The following is a 13,857-nucleotide window of genomic DNA, read 5'->3' as shown; positions in this document are numbered from 1 at the left end:
GCCTGAACACGGAATACAATAAATTTGCAGAACAGGCCAAAAAAAAAAATTAAATTAAAATACAAAGACCAAAGATAACTTGGCAAATAAGGAACTGGGCACACCGTTTAATTAGGCCTTAAAATATTAATTTCAGACAGAACAATTTCACATTCTAAATTGAGAACAAACGGCATCTTTCAAAACTTTCCGACGGTCACCTGGCCATGCTCCACGTTACACATGGTGATACTCGTACATGTACTGACAATATAAATCACGTTTCTCTTCTGAAAGATAAATATTCACAAAGCTATCGATACTGTAAATGCAGCCAACAATAAAAACTTAGGCCCACACATCCACCCTACTTGATCCTCCATCGATTGCTTCCACAACATCTCACCAATCAGGTCCGTTACAAATCAAATGAGACACATCTACAACACGACTGGAATTTAAAAAAACCTCGAGACTTTCATCTTCAATAAAAAATCATGATTATGCAATACCCATGTAGATGTTGTAAGTTCTGCAATCCGAAAAGAGTATGCTTACATAGCTCAAATGTAATTAAATTTGTAAGTAGGAGTATAAGCCAAATAAAACATTGGAAACTGTTCAACAACTAAGCGTGAGTAAAATTAAAATAAACTTTTGCCTAAATATTGTCGCTTTTTCTATTAACTTTAAGATGTAATTCTTTAATAAGGGGAAAAGGTAAATTATTAAAATAATGAATTTCTGAAAATGTTTAGAAATATTCAATGTCTAAAATGCCATTCAAGAAATAAATACAGGAGAATGAATAACCAAAACTAATTGTTATCGCCTATCTTTTGACAAAATTAAGGAGCACAATCCATACTTTTGCTTATACCATAAAACAGTCACTAAGACATGATTTCACCATCTACAAATGTTCATTGGAGGCTTAAAAACTACGATTACCTGGAAGGTTGGGGCAAATATATGAAGCAGGGTTTCGACTACTTGTATTGCTATTTTTTAATGGTTTGAGAATAAACATGGACGTCATCTTTTTTTTCCATGGGAGGAAGCATTCATCAGCAGCAAGCTGACAAATCCTTAAGAGTAGAAAGAAGTCTCCTAGGAAATATAGGTATTTCAACCAATAGGTTCTTTCCATCCCTTGTCCTCTTTCTTTCACTTTTCTTTTGTTCTTTTTAATTTTTATTTTTATTTTCTTTTAGAGTGGTGCCTCGCAAGACAGACGGTGATGAAGGAAAGGGGTTACAGTACTTCTCTTCTCCAAGTGCTAAAAATTCATCACAATTGAAAAGATTTTGAATTAAAGCCAGACACACTTACAGTTATCACTATAATTGTAAGATCAATATGTGCAAATATGAAATAAAGATCAAACTGTACAAATCTTCCAATAAGGAAGCAAACGGAAGACAGCAGCACTGAATATACCTTTTCAAATAAATATTTTTTTAAAATGGAAAATGCCCGAGACAAATCAAAAAGCACAAATTTGTTAACCAACATACATGAAATGCACACAAACGCCAATTTGTTAATACTGTGCTAATCATTGAATGTGTTGAATTTATGTTAATGAAGAATTTATTTAAATTACAATAATTTACAAGTTAATTGAATTCTCACCTGTAATTTGTATACAAAAATACTGACAAACACCATTCTGTTACCGTCCCATTTATTAAATATGCCATTGCTCGTTAACTTAAAACACTTGTCTTATTCACTATTTTGAACAAGATTTTCTTTATTATACTGACAATCAAAAACATATTTTGTAATTTTTAGTTTACACTTCATTACACTAAAAATGTAAATAACGTTTTAATTTTCATCAGAAAGTAGACAACTTTTGCGCTCGTTTTTTTATAAACTCTGATTTCACAATTGGCCTCACAATTGAGAACACGGTCTTTTAAAAGTCCATATTGTAAATATGATCTAAAAACGTAATGTTACTTCAGAAAAACAGCCCTTAGCCTTTTACATCAAGATAATCGTCTTTGTTCAGATAAAACAATACTGGTACGCAATCCTAATCCAGGAGGAATGAGCGTATTATAAATAACATACTCTGTGCTACAAAAACATCACTTTACTAATTGCTGCTAATTCCTGGCAGTTGGCAAAAGCTGCATTAACAATATGAACACTGCCGCAAGACATTTTGAGAACTAATATTTCATGAAAAAACTGAAGTACATCTCACACACACAGTCAGTAACAATGTGCAGCTATTTGGTTTGTTAAGAGTACATGTACATGTTGTTGTAAGACTGGAACAAGTCTATCACTCCAAGTCCATTAGGGATAATCTAACCTGCATTGAAATAACAAGAATAGCAAAAGGTTTAAGAATGAAACTATTGGTGAGATGATCTCAACAATGCAATGTAAATGCACAGGAGGACAGACAATATGATAAAGATCTCAGTAACTTCTATTCAGTGAAAGAACAGAGTAAGAAAGACAGTAGAAACCCACATCAGCCATCTGTGTAAATGCAATATCGCAGTGGTTCCATGAGCAATCAAGAAAAAATTGGTCAATTACAACCCCCTGCCAGTGAGTGTAACTCTGGTCAGCACAGACTAGTTTAGGGGCACCATCTGTGACATGCAAGAACTTGCTCAAGGCTCTCTGCAACGGATCAAACATTCTGATTGACAGTTCTTGTTGTGCTCAAGACAACACTCCAAGGCAAGAGTGACAAAAAAGTATCTTTAAAAACACCAAGGCTCAAAAGAAGAGAGGATTACTTACTGTGGTTTCATCTAACGGAAAGAGGACATCATCATCACAGTCCTGAAGGAATATCTCCTTGTTGGGATCAAATTGGTGAAGACCATTCGAATGTTTATCATACCAGAGTGAACTGGATGTCGAATGACTCGTATGGAGGGGCTTAGATTCATCATTGTCTTCCAGTATCAGTGGCTCATCATCATCATGGAGACCATGAGACACATGTCTGTCATCCTTTCTTTTGCCCTCTTTGTCATCGGCACTGCTTAAATCTAGCAATGGCTCATCTCCATCACTATACTTCTCACAGTATTTCTTGCTTGGCTCTTGATCACTACACCTTAAATCAAGTAATGGCTCATCATCAGACTCTTCATCGATGTATTCTTCATCTTCGAACCATGCTGGTGCTTCATCATAGACCCTGCATGATCCTCTCTTAAACAGTTTCCAGGGTTTAGGGAATTGTTTCTTAATCCCTTTCGTTGACAAGGGCATTACACTCTTTGTGTTTAAACTCGTATCAAACTCATCATCCAGTAACAGAGGTTCCATCTTGGCTTTTTGGAGTTTCATCAGTTTACGCTGCTTTCTTCTTTTGTGACTAGCTGAGTTGAGAACTTCTTGTTTCTCTAACTGTTGCTTGGCAAAGTTCACAAATACCTGCAGAGTAGTAGATTGAAGGCCAAAAAACACAATTACACTCATAGTCCAGAAAAGTTCTATGTCACTGATTCTCAAAGCCATTACATGTATCTCTGAATTTACTGAATACTCTCTTTTAACCATTGCTTCAATCTATAATACATATACTAATTGTAAACAATTCATTGATGTTTTCAAGCCTTTGTCCTGGGGACCTTAAAAATGGCAAACGTCAGAAATATATTTGTCTAAAACCACAGCGTTCAAGAGAAATAGCAAGCAAAAAAAGCATTCATAAAAAGGAAAAAAATACAGACAGCACAACATCGCATGCTGATGCAGTAAAGCTTATCAAATATATACAACCCTTTCCATACAGGAGTACATGTATTGATAAATATAGCAAATGCCGTTACGTTATCTAGAGTCATCTGACTGATGGAGTAATCTTCGATCTGAAGTGATTCCTGAACATCCTGAAGTTGGCCAAACAAATCCTTGAGAGACACATGCTCCAGTGGGATCTCATACTGTAGAATGCTGTAATGTTCCTCCTGACAAGAGTCCAAACGAAAGATGCGATCAATCAATTTCATGACATCATTACATGTCTATCTAGTCTGTGTACAACTCTTTGCCAAATGAAGATGCAAGGCATCAACCATGCCTACAATACACAGTACACCGACTGACTTGCATAAAATTTGCTACACAACAAGCGATATGAAGATGCCCCTGAAGGTGGCCAGTTCTGCAAAAAGGTGTGTTATGTCACTTTTTTTGAATTTGAGTTATATATATAATCAAATAGCTCACATCCTCAGCTTTCATTTGATATATAATTCTTCTCAGTGGCATTTTGCATTTTCGAATTATTTGTCATTTGCATATTCATATAATTCCATTTTATCACTCAAGCCTTTTGAGATAATCCCTTCAAACATAACGAACAGAAACATTTAACTGAAGTTAGACACTCTCTTGGTTTTCCTTAGCAACAGAGTCTTACTGGTCAAGAAACTGGCCTCCAAATATTTCCAAGTGTTTTCTCCCTCAGTACACGGAATGGGCCATTACGTGTTTCTGCATTGTGTGACTTAATACACCCTTTTGCAGAGCGGGTCACAGAATTTATAAGGTAAACTTCTTTACGCTAGTTGTTGGTTGGAGAAGTTTTTATACTGTCAACATCCTAGATCAACAGAGTTCAGGGATAATGTAGCACCTGTACAAAATCAAGCAACCATGACGGGCGCATTACGCCCACAATTCATTATTAGCAAAACACACATCAAGTCAAGTTATATGTAAACTACCAAACTATTTATATCTCAATTGAAAAGTCATGCTTTGGATAACTAATAATTCATCAGCTTCAACTTGATAACAACTTTGACCTTACTTTCAGCACAGCATAAGGGAAGGTGTGACTGAAGAATCTGCTAACAGGTCGAAGGTCGGGTTCTTGACCTCTGACCCTGATAGTGATATAGTACCCATCTCCAAATTTGTTCCTCAGATGCTGAGCACTGCCGAGACACTGAAGGTTGCTGTTAACCATGATGGCTAGACGAGTACATAGGACCTCACATTCCTCCATACTGTGCAGAATAAAATTGCATCAATGTCAAATCAGACCGAGTGTGTTAATATCAATGGAATCAAGAAATCTAATACAAGCTCCAGTGATGACAACTGTAAGGGCAGTAAAACTTGACCAGAGAAAAAACACAGGAACAGTCTAGAGACGTCCACTGTAAAGGGAATAAGATAATAAGATCCAGGTTAGTTTTAGGGGTGTGCATTTGCGGGTATTTTTAGAACCGGGTACCCGTTTTTTGTTAACATCGGGTACCCGGGTACCCGGAAAAGAGATCGCCTGATAATGGCATTGCGCACAACCCGGTGGATCATGTGCCCGAAACACGTTTCTTTTTGGTACCTAGGAAGCAAGCAGAACATTGTTCTAAACGTCGGAGATAATCTCTCCTACCTTTTTATCAAACGAAATTGTTACCTTCATTTTTCAAATTTTGTGTGGGTGTATGAAACAGAAAAACAAATCTTCACGGGAAACGTCAGAAAAAAGAACAGAGCTGCAAACCACGTACATGATATACGCACCTGCAAACGCTCAAAGGAAATGTCCCGGATGCTGCATGACCACGGACACGCGGAACGCATGTGGCGTGCACGAATGGTGAGCGCTGGTCGTGTCACGTGCGGACCAGATCAGTGCTATGTACGTCACGGGTTAAAAGGCTCAAAGTTTTATGTACAAAAATACCACCGTAACTCGAACAGTGCCCACACCATTACATCCACTTATTTTGAAGTTTCTGATTCAAAAAACCGCCACCAAAATGCTTCAAACGGCGTTGAAAGAATCGGAAGTCGAGATAGGGTCAGGAGTCATCGCAACTTCATTTCTTTTCTGACGAGGACCAGCACGTTGCATAAATCAACGTAGCTGCAACTGTGTAATCCTGGCTTTCAAGACGCTGGTACTAACCTGATTGCAACGCGGGCCCAATTGTAGTCCCCTTCAGGCAGTCCAATCGCTGACACTGCAGCAGCCATGTGACCGTAAAAAGAAAGGTCATGTGACCACACATAAGGAAGCCCAAGTGAAAAAAATAGCAGCGCTCCACGTTGTTAAATGACTAAGCGATACGAAAGTTTTGCCACACGAAGGTACGTACCACGATGAAGTGGTTTAGTTTTATAAATACTTTTTCAGGATAACTCCATTCCCCTGAGGTTCAAATTGTCGAGATTTTAATGCATAAGTACTTCGACAAGTGATATTTGATTGGCCGACTGTACTATGACTTGCACCTGTCAACATTTCCTTTTTTTTTGAATGAAAAAATACTTGGATTTGAAATGCTTTAGTACATACAGAAAAAATCATTCCGTTGCTTTAATTTAAAAATAATTTTGAAACGGAATATTTCTTGGTATAAAACTTAACTAAACTAGTTCTCTGACTCCTTGGGTTTGTAGCGCACATTTAGTGCTTTGATTATAAAAGAGGCCGATCAACCGCACAATTTGTGCGTGATCGCTACTTACAGCACGCCGTGTGGAGTCCCAGTAGTAGTACCGCAGGAATATTACACAATCCGCTCTCGCTTCGTCGTCAATCCCGACATAAAGTAATTTTCATTCATATTGTTTTATTTGACAAAAATACTCTTAATTCAAACAGTAAGCACTACTTATTCTGCACAAAAGTCATTTAGGCCGACAGGGTTTGATAGTTACAAATACAGTCATGCAAGTGTACATCAACAGCGCTCCCCCCTCATAAGACAAAACTCCTTTGGTCTCTTGTTCATATAGGTTTGGTTAAGTCATTTTCCTAGTTCCGGATCGCGAAAATTATTCAGTAAGACTGCAGCTAAAAAATCCTCAAAGTCGAGTGAAATATGGTCAGAAGTCAACTTTGTGTTTTGGATATACTTCAAATTTTTTTTCAAAATCTAAGCTTTTATATTTGGATTCACAGGATCGATCGACGAAAGTGATGATGACACCTTTCCTAGTTCTGCATCGGTTTAGGATGGAGACAAAAACGTCTTCACAAATAAAAAGTAACCACACGAAAAATCCATTTTCAGCCAAAACCATTGTAAAAAGTTTCTTTTCTAATAGAGAATCTTTTAATTTTGAGAAAATTAGATGAAAAATAAGAATTCTAATAAATTAAAAAGGTAGAAATTGCGTACGGTTTGACTCGACTTTTAAACTGTACAGTGAGCTATCAACGTTATCCTCCCCGCGCCGCACAGTTGACGAACCCATTACGTCACATACATTTCTGCTGCGCCCGTGTAGTTGAGTTCGCAACGACTTTGCGTGGTAACGCCGCGCGATCCGAGAGCTTGCAGTTTTCGCTAAATTAACAAAAACGGAAACTCTAAAAAAGTCATTTTGATTAAGCGGACATTAGATGCAAAGGTTTATATGACTATTCAATTTAAAGAAATATTTAAAATCACACGTAGCGAGTGACCTATCGCCCGTGAATTTTAGTGTTTTTTTCGCTCTTGTGAACTGGGAAATTCTGGAACTAGGAAAACGACTTGCGATACAATGGGCGGAGTGGGTAACAAAATTAGCTGTCGATCTCCGAATTCAAGTTTCATGTATGACCGCGGGACCGGATTTTCATCGGCACGGTGGTTTTCCATGAAGTCTGTCCTTCAGTAAGAAATTTCACAGACATTTTATGCATGAATGTTTGTTCCTAATTTATTTACTTTTTTACGGGTACCCGGCCCGGAAAAATGGAACCGGGTTTTGAAATCGACGGGCGGGTACCCGGGTACCCGGGTACCCGGCACAGGCCTAGTTAGTTTAGGCCCCAAACCTAGGCCAGCATAAAATACTACCAACAGCAGATTGCTAAATCACCTCACACACCCCCAAAGACACACACTAGTTCAGTTACCATTTTTAACAAGAAGTCCACCACACTAAGGTATACATGTCCCTAAAGTTGTAACCAGGTTTGCTCATTGAGTATATGTCATATTCACTGTTACAGAGCAACAGGTGTCGTCAACCCATGCCCATCACCATACTCATGATATGCCACCTTACCTAAAGTTGTAACCATGTTTGCTCATTGAGTATACGTCATATTTACTGTTACAGAGCAACACGTGTCGTCAACCCATGCCCATCACCATACTCATGATATGCCACCTTACCTAAAGTTGTAACCATGTTTGCTCATTGAGTATACGTCATATTCACTGTTACAGAGCAACAGGTGTCGTCAACCCATGCCCATCACCATACTCATAATATGCCACCTTACCTAAAGTTGTAACCATGTTTGCTCATTGAGTATATGTCATATTTACTGTTACAGAGCAACACGTGTCAACCCATGCCTATCACCATACTCATGATATGCCACCTTACCTGTGAGAAGTAAGGATGACTGATCTTCCTTCTTGGGTGATTGAACGAATCAAATCCCACAGAAATCGTCGAGAATGTGGATCCATGCCAGTTGTTGGTTCATCCTAAGAAAAAAAACAAAACAGAAAAATGACAAAAGCAGAAAACACCTGCAATTTCAGGCCCCAAGGATATGCAAATTTGCCATTTTTTCATTGAAATGAAGTACATTCAAATACTAGCATGCTCAGTTAACCTAAGTTACATGTATTATGCAGTACGTGAAAGGACAATCAATTGTCCATTTATGTTTCACTTACAACAAATCCCATCAATTACTTTAAAACCAGGATTAATGCCATGGTTGTAGCCATTGACATGATAGCTCTGTATTTTCTCAGTTAATAATTGGTCACTCCATGTAACTCACCATGAAAATTACTGGTGGATGACCAAGCAGTGCTATAGCTGTTGACAGTTTGCGTTTATTTCCTCCACTGTAGGATCCAGCTGGCTTGTTAGCATACTGAGTAAGAGCTACTCGACGCACAGCCCAGTCAACAACCTACAAAATAAACAGTATTCATAAAAACAAAACCATTTTATTATTACAAAACAGGATTTCACCCTGCAGATGCTGCCATACACTGAATGCGGAAAATTTTCAAATCTGTGGTTTCATTTTCAAAACTTAGCAAATTTGCATATATTACATGTAAGCTTTGCCTACATAAGACTCGGAACTAAATCAACTGTACCTTCTTCTGTTGCCTTGTTGGAATGCCTTTGAGCCTAGCATACAATGTCAGGTGTTCTCTTGCCGTCAATTCATCAAATAATGCATCAAATTGGGGACAATAACCAATTAAGCGTTGTACCTTCAGCATGTCCTTATACACACTGCATGGGATGAACAAAACCAGTAGAGATCTTCAAACTATTGAAAAGCCAACTAGTGGTGCAGTTTGGCAGAGGTATATTCCTTTAAGGATAATGTAAGTCAAAGCACAACCAAGATATACATGTAGTTAACCGAGTGACGAACTTCACTTGAACAGAGAATGGTGGAACTAATCTAGATGACAGTTTGAACCAAGAGCAAGGGCTACAGGTGCATTGACGGTGCTTTAACATCCTCATGATCATTTGGTAAGTAGGTACAAAGGGAACAAACAAATTGGAAAGATAAAGTGGCCAAAATTGCAATCATAAGAGAAAACAGTGAAGAGGGGATTTTGCAAGAATGAGTGGACGAGGGTCATTTAAGCACAACTGCACTGTTCAGCAATGACTGGTGCAGATTTACATGAATCACTATTCACCTGTGTCCATTTACGTATGCATCTCCTTCAGTGATGGATTCATCCCCTGTCAACATCTTGAAGGTAGTTGTCTTCCCAGCTCCATTCACACCAAGCAAGCCAAAACACTAACAAAAATCCAGACAAATCCCTTGGATGACATTACCGAATTTACCTACCTATTCATTGAGACTAGGCAATTTATGTTTCACTGACAGTAGAAGCCTACACTTCAGGTACTACTGTTACTACTGTCTACTGGATGCAAACCAAAATTTATGTGTGCTATCGGGAAGATTTTTTTATAAGAAAAATCTTGCCCTCACAGAAATTTTATCTGAGTGTGTGGTTCCTACAATTCAAGAAGAAGAACATATGTGTCATTTGGAATCTAGATAGTGTTGCAAACAAGGTGACAAGAGCATTACCTCTCCTTGGGGGACACCAAGACAGAGTTTATCAACAGCAAGATGAGATCCAAAACGTTTCGTCTTGTACATCTGGGTAAAAGAAAATTACAATTGTAACAAAAAATCAATGGAAATGGATTATGACAATATTTCAAACACAGGATGACATTAACTGGATGCCTAAAATGACAAACAAATAACATCCAGTTCAATTCATCACATTAGAAAATAGTGATTTGCTTAATAAAGGACAACATAACTTTTAAATTTACCCTCTGTATCTTCACCATGTTATGAGCTTGAGACTTGATATTTGACGTGAATCATAAAAACCTAATCTACATACAGTTCACCTTGGACAGGTTTTTGATGCACAGCACATCGTTCTTGGCTAGGCCAAACAAGACTCTCTCTTTCTCTTCCTTGACATCTTCATCAATTTCTGAATCATCCATCAAAGAACAGTTGGAGGACTTCTTCCGTCTGAGGAGGAACAATATTTCAAATCAATTTGAACTTCTACTAAAGATTCAAAAACATTCATTTACTCAAAAAAGAAGAGTTTTAGCATAATTTAATTTCTTGATTTTAGAACAGTTACAATTCAATTGTTTCTTTATGAGATCTCTGTTCTTTTTTTATCTAATATTTCAGCAACCACAAAGTGATTCGGCAGGAGATAAAAGGAGTCTAGAACAAGTTTCTCACAAGATCATTGCTTCTGAGATTACTCACCTTGGTTTGATAAAGAAACGACATTCACAGAGCAATGTAAAGATGAACGCAACAATTCCTTCACATCCCATGATCACAAAGATACGATACAACAACTCCCACTGATAAGGGCTCTGCATTTCATCCTCCATTCCTTCCAAAGACAAATCACAAACTTGATTTCATCAACTTGATGGTGTTTCAATTTTAAGAGAACATTTCTCAAAGGCAAAAGGAACAAAAGTTCCTCCGACAACCAATGATGCCAATAGACCCATAAGATAAAAATCCATTGACAAGATACCATTGACAAGTTTATTTTGAAATAATACAAAACATAAAGAGTGTGTGATAAACTTCCACTTGGCAGAATTGCTCAAATTACACTGTAATCGACCCCTTGCGGTTGGTACTCGGTAATAGTTCCTTTAACATGGCAAGGAACCATTGAAGTGCATGAAGTGCAACCCCTCCATTAGCTGCATTTACCCACATCTATAACAAAGCTTCCACTTTAATGCATACTCATAAACACATAGCTACTAGTGATGGGCACGAATGCAAAACTGCCCATCACCAAAACGGCCTAAGACATGGTGGTTTGAGTCCAACAGAAGTAGGAGAAAAGACATCATGTTGAGATGAAGTAAACTGTGCTAAGCAAGGAAGAAACAGAAGTTGAGATAAAAATTTAGAGTGGAATGATTTTTGCAGTAACTCACCTATCATGTAGTAGTATTCATTCATATACTCATTGAAGGACAGATCCATGAGTGCTTTTCCAAGACAGTAGTTAGGAAACAGTAGGAACAGTTTGTCCAGTTGGGTGTAAAGACTTGCTAAATCCTACGCAGAAAGAAACATGAATTTATAAAGTTGAACTGCATACTTATTGTATATAATTTTTCAATATAGAAACTATTCACTAATGTGGGATCAATAGTGTGCATTTTGACTGAAAGGAATGGCCAACCTGAGAGAACAAAGATTCATTGGTGAGCTAAAGACTTGTACTCATTACCACTAAGAAGGTTGGGATATATTTCTTAGGGGCAAATCTTCCCTTTCCTCTGATTTATTTACTTCCTCCCAAAACTCAAACAAATTTACACCACACACCTCATCATTGTTGAAGATTTCAAGGATGAAGGTGGTAATTAATGATGTTACTCCCGTGAAGAGATTCAAGACAATTAGAGTCACATAAGCTGAACTGGACTCGGAGAATAAGAAAGATGCTGGGTACATGATGGGCGTCATGGAAAACCTGATGGATCGACGAACAGAAAAACCAATCAGACTTTAACTGGTTGCCATGGAAACTGTTCATGGACAATGACTAAAACTTGTCATTTACTAATTTAAAGTGATGTTGCACAAAGCAGATCAACCAAGTACATATACTCAAGGTGAAATTCACAAACACTTCCAACATTCATGTTAACACACCTGTCTGTCATAATCTCTCATGACAACAGGTAAAACAAGCATACTGATGTATAGTTGTGTGCATATTTACATGATAAGTCTAAGCATTGATGGGGAATAGTGTCAAGCTGACAAAGTCAAAAAGTGCCCTCAAATATTTACACATTATCAAAGCCAATCAAGCACCTTATTTCTGCTCTATTTCTTAACATTGGTTCACAGGACAAAGGTTTTCTGACTCACCCATACAGGAGAAAGAGTGTGATGACTCCAGGCAGGTTAGTATGAGAAGAATATGCAGGCACGTCAAATAATATCAGGATCAGTACACAACATGTTGCTGGCAATAAGTAGGCCATCTAGCAAATCAAATACAAATTATTTAGGATATCAAGGAATACAAGGAATATTAAAGCGTATTATGATTAGGATAAAAAATATAGCTAGTGTTAAATAGGTTATCTAGGGAAGAATAGACAAATTTGAGCGATCAGTTTAGATACTAAAAATAAAGTGAACAGTCTTAAGATGAGAGGCCTTTGCTTCAATAATCTCTTACCATATCCCAGATGAAGTTGGATGCCCAATAGACAACTGGTCTCATTCCACTCACATATTGAAGATGCTTGGCTTTTGTAGAACGTTCAATAACCAAGAAAACCACAAAACCAGCAGGCACAAATGACATGGCAACAATGATGAAGATGGCAATCAGAACATTGGTTGACTGACGAGTACTGCAAGGAAAATGGTACTCCAAAATTTAACGGCTTATCTGATTTGTGCAAAGTTAGTTGGGACATTAATTCCAAGAAACCAGGATCCTGATCCATGTCTGAAACAAGCCCCCCCCCAAAAAAAGTTTTTACTTATCAATTAACTGGGGGGAGAGTGATTTATGCACCATTTTTTAAGGATTTGCAATCAAAGAAGGCCTAAACCTATATACAAGATTTAGATGTGGCTAAAGAGAGAGGATCTCATAAAATGTGTCCTCATATATGCTCACTTTGCTCAAAACTAATCCTAACTGAAGACATAAACATTATTAGTTGATTAACCCCTTGACGACGGGAATTTCTTTCCAAAAGCCGACTCCAAGAATTCCAGCCTCACTTGGCCACAAAGGCCACCTGCCCAACCGCAAATTCTCAGTTTGTGGCCCTGCATGCTCAGCACCCTTTGAATTACACAGTGAAAAGGCTGATTGTTGGGTGGCATGTGGCTCTACTCACGCTTCCACATTCCTGTTGCCTCTTTTCAAAGTGGGGACTATTGTGAAGCTGGTGATTATGATGCAAATGCAGTCTTTTCATTTCTGGGCTACACCATGTTTTCACCATGTTCGCTTGAGCGTGGGCCAAGAATAATAGCTGAAAAGCAGGCTGAGGATCTCAATTTTTACGGCGGCTCTATCCGCATCCCAGCGCGAAAGGGTTAACAAATTTAGCTGCATCAACTCACACAAATTCATCTTCTAGCTGCCATCCCGTCTTGTTGACTGGATGATTGATAACTGTAATTCCATACGCGGATGGGTTGCCATGGATATCAGGGTCAAGGTTCGCTCTCAGGATAGCATTGTTCAGGACATTGACAAAAGTAGGTGGAGAGTGGTATCCCTTATGACTGAACCAAGCCTGTTTTTAAAAAAAAATTAGGAAGAGTTATAGATATTTACTGGCATGGATTCAACGATTAAAAGATTCAAC

General features: G+C 38.0%; 1 protein-coding gene across 6 annotated transcripts in view; it reads right to left on the bottom strand.

Moving 5' to 3' along the window:
- Window positions 1-75: 75 nt before the first annotated feature.
- The window catches only part of abca2 (ATP binding cassette subfamily A member 2), a 42,585-nt gene continuing 28,803 nt past the window's right edge, over window positions 76-13,857 (bottom strand). For all 6 annotated transcript variants that reach the window (XM_087143651.1, XM_087143654.1, XM_087143653.1 and 3 more), the window contains 16 exons: window positions 13,610-13,785; window positions 12,705-12,882; window positions 12,389-12,504; window positions 11,837-11,984; window positions 11,440-11,563; window positions 10,739-10,871; window positions 10,357-10,486; window positions 10,022-10,093; window positions 9,615-9,721; window positions 9,051-9,192; window positions 8,723-8,857; window positions 8,314-8,417; window positions 4,781-4,979; window positions 3,795-3,932; window positions 2,752-3,396; window positions 76-2,308 (listed from right to left, as the gene is read on the bottom strand). In XM_087143651.1, the coding sequence (XP_086999777.1) occupies window positions 2,279-2,308; window positions 2,752-3,396; window positions 3,795-3,932; window positions 4,781-4,979; window positions 8,314-8,417; window positions 8,723-8,857; window positions 9,051-9,192; window positions 9,615-9,721; window positions 10,022-10,093; window positions 10,357-10,486; window positions 10,739-10,871; window positions 11,440-11,563; window positions 11,837-11,984; window positions 12,389-12,504; window positions 12,705-12,882; window positions 13,610-13,785 (2,577 nt within the window). In that variant the 3' untranslated portion in view covers window positions 76-2,278. The remainder of the gene's footprint in view (window positions 2,309-2,751; window positions 3,397-3,794; window positions 3,933-4,780; window positions 4,980-8,313; window positions 8,418-8,722; window positions 8,858-9,050; window positions 9,193-9,614; window positions 9,722-10,021; window positions 10,094-10,356; window positions 10,487-10,738; window positions 10,872-11,439; window positions 11,564-11,836; window positions 11,985-12,388; window positions 12,505-12,704; window positions 12,883-13,609; window positions 13,786-13,857) is intronic.

The sequence above is a fragment of the Acanthaster planci genome, linkage group LG11, assembly GCF_054643075.1.
Source record: "Acanthaster planci isolate LZ-2023a linkage group LG11, COTS_SCS, whole genome shotgun sequence".
NCBI lineage: Eukaryota > Metazoa > Echinodermata > Asteroidea > Valvatida > Acanthasteridae > Acanthaster > Acanthaster planci.
This window is presented reverse-complemented; position numbering and strand designations above follow the sequence as displayed.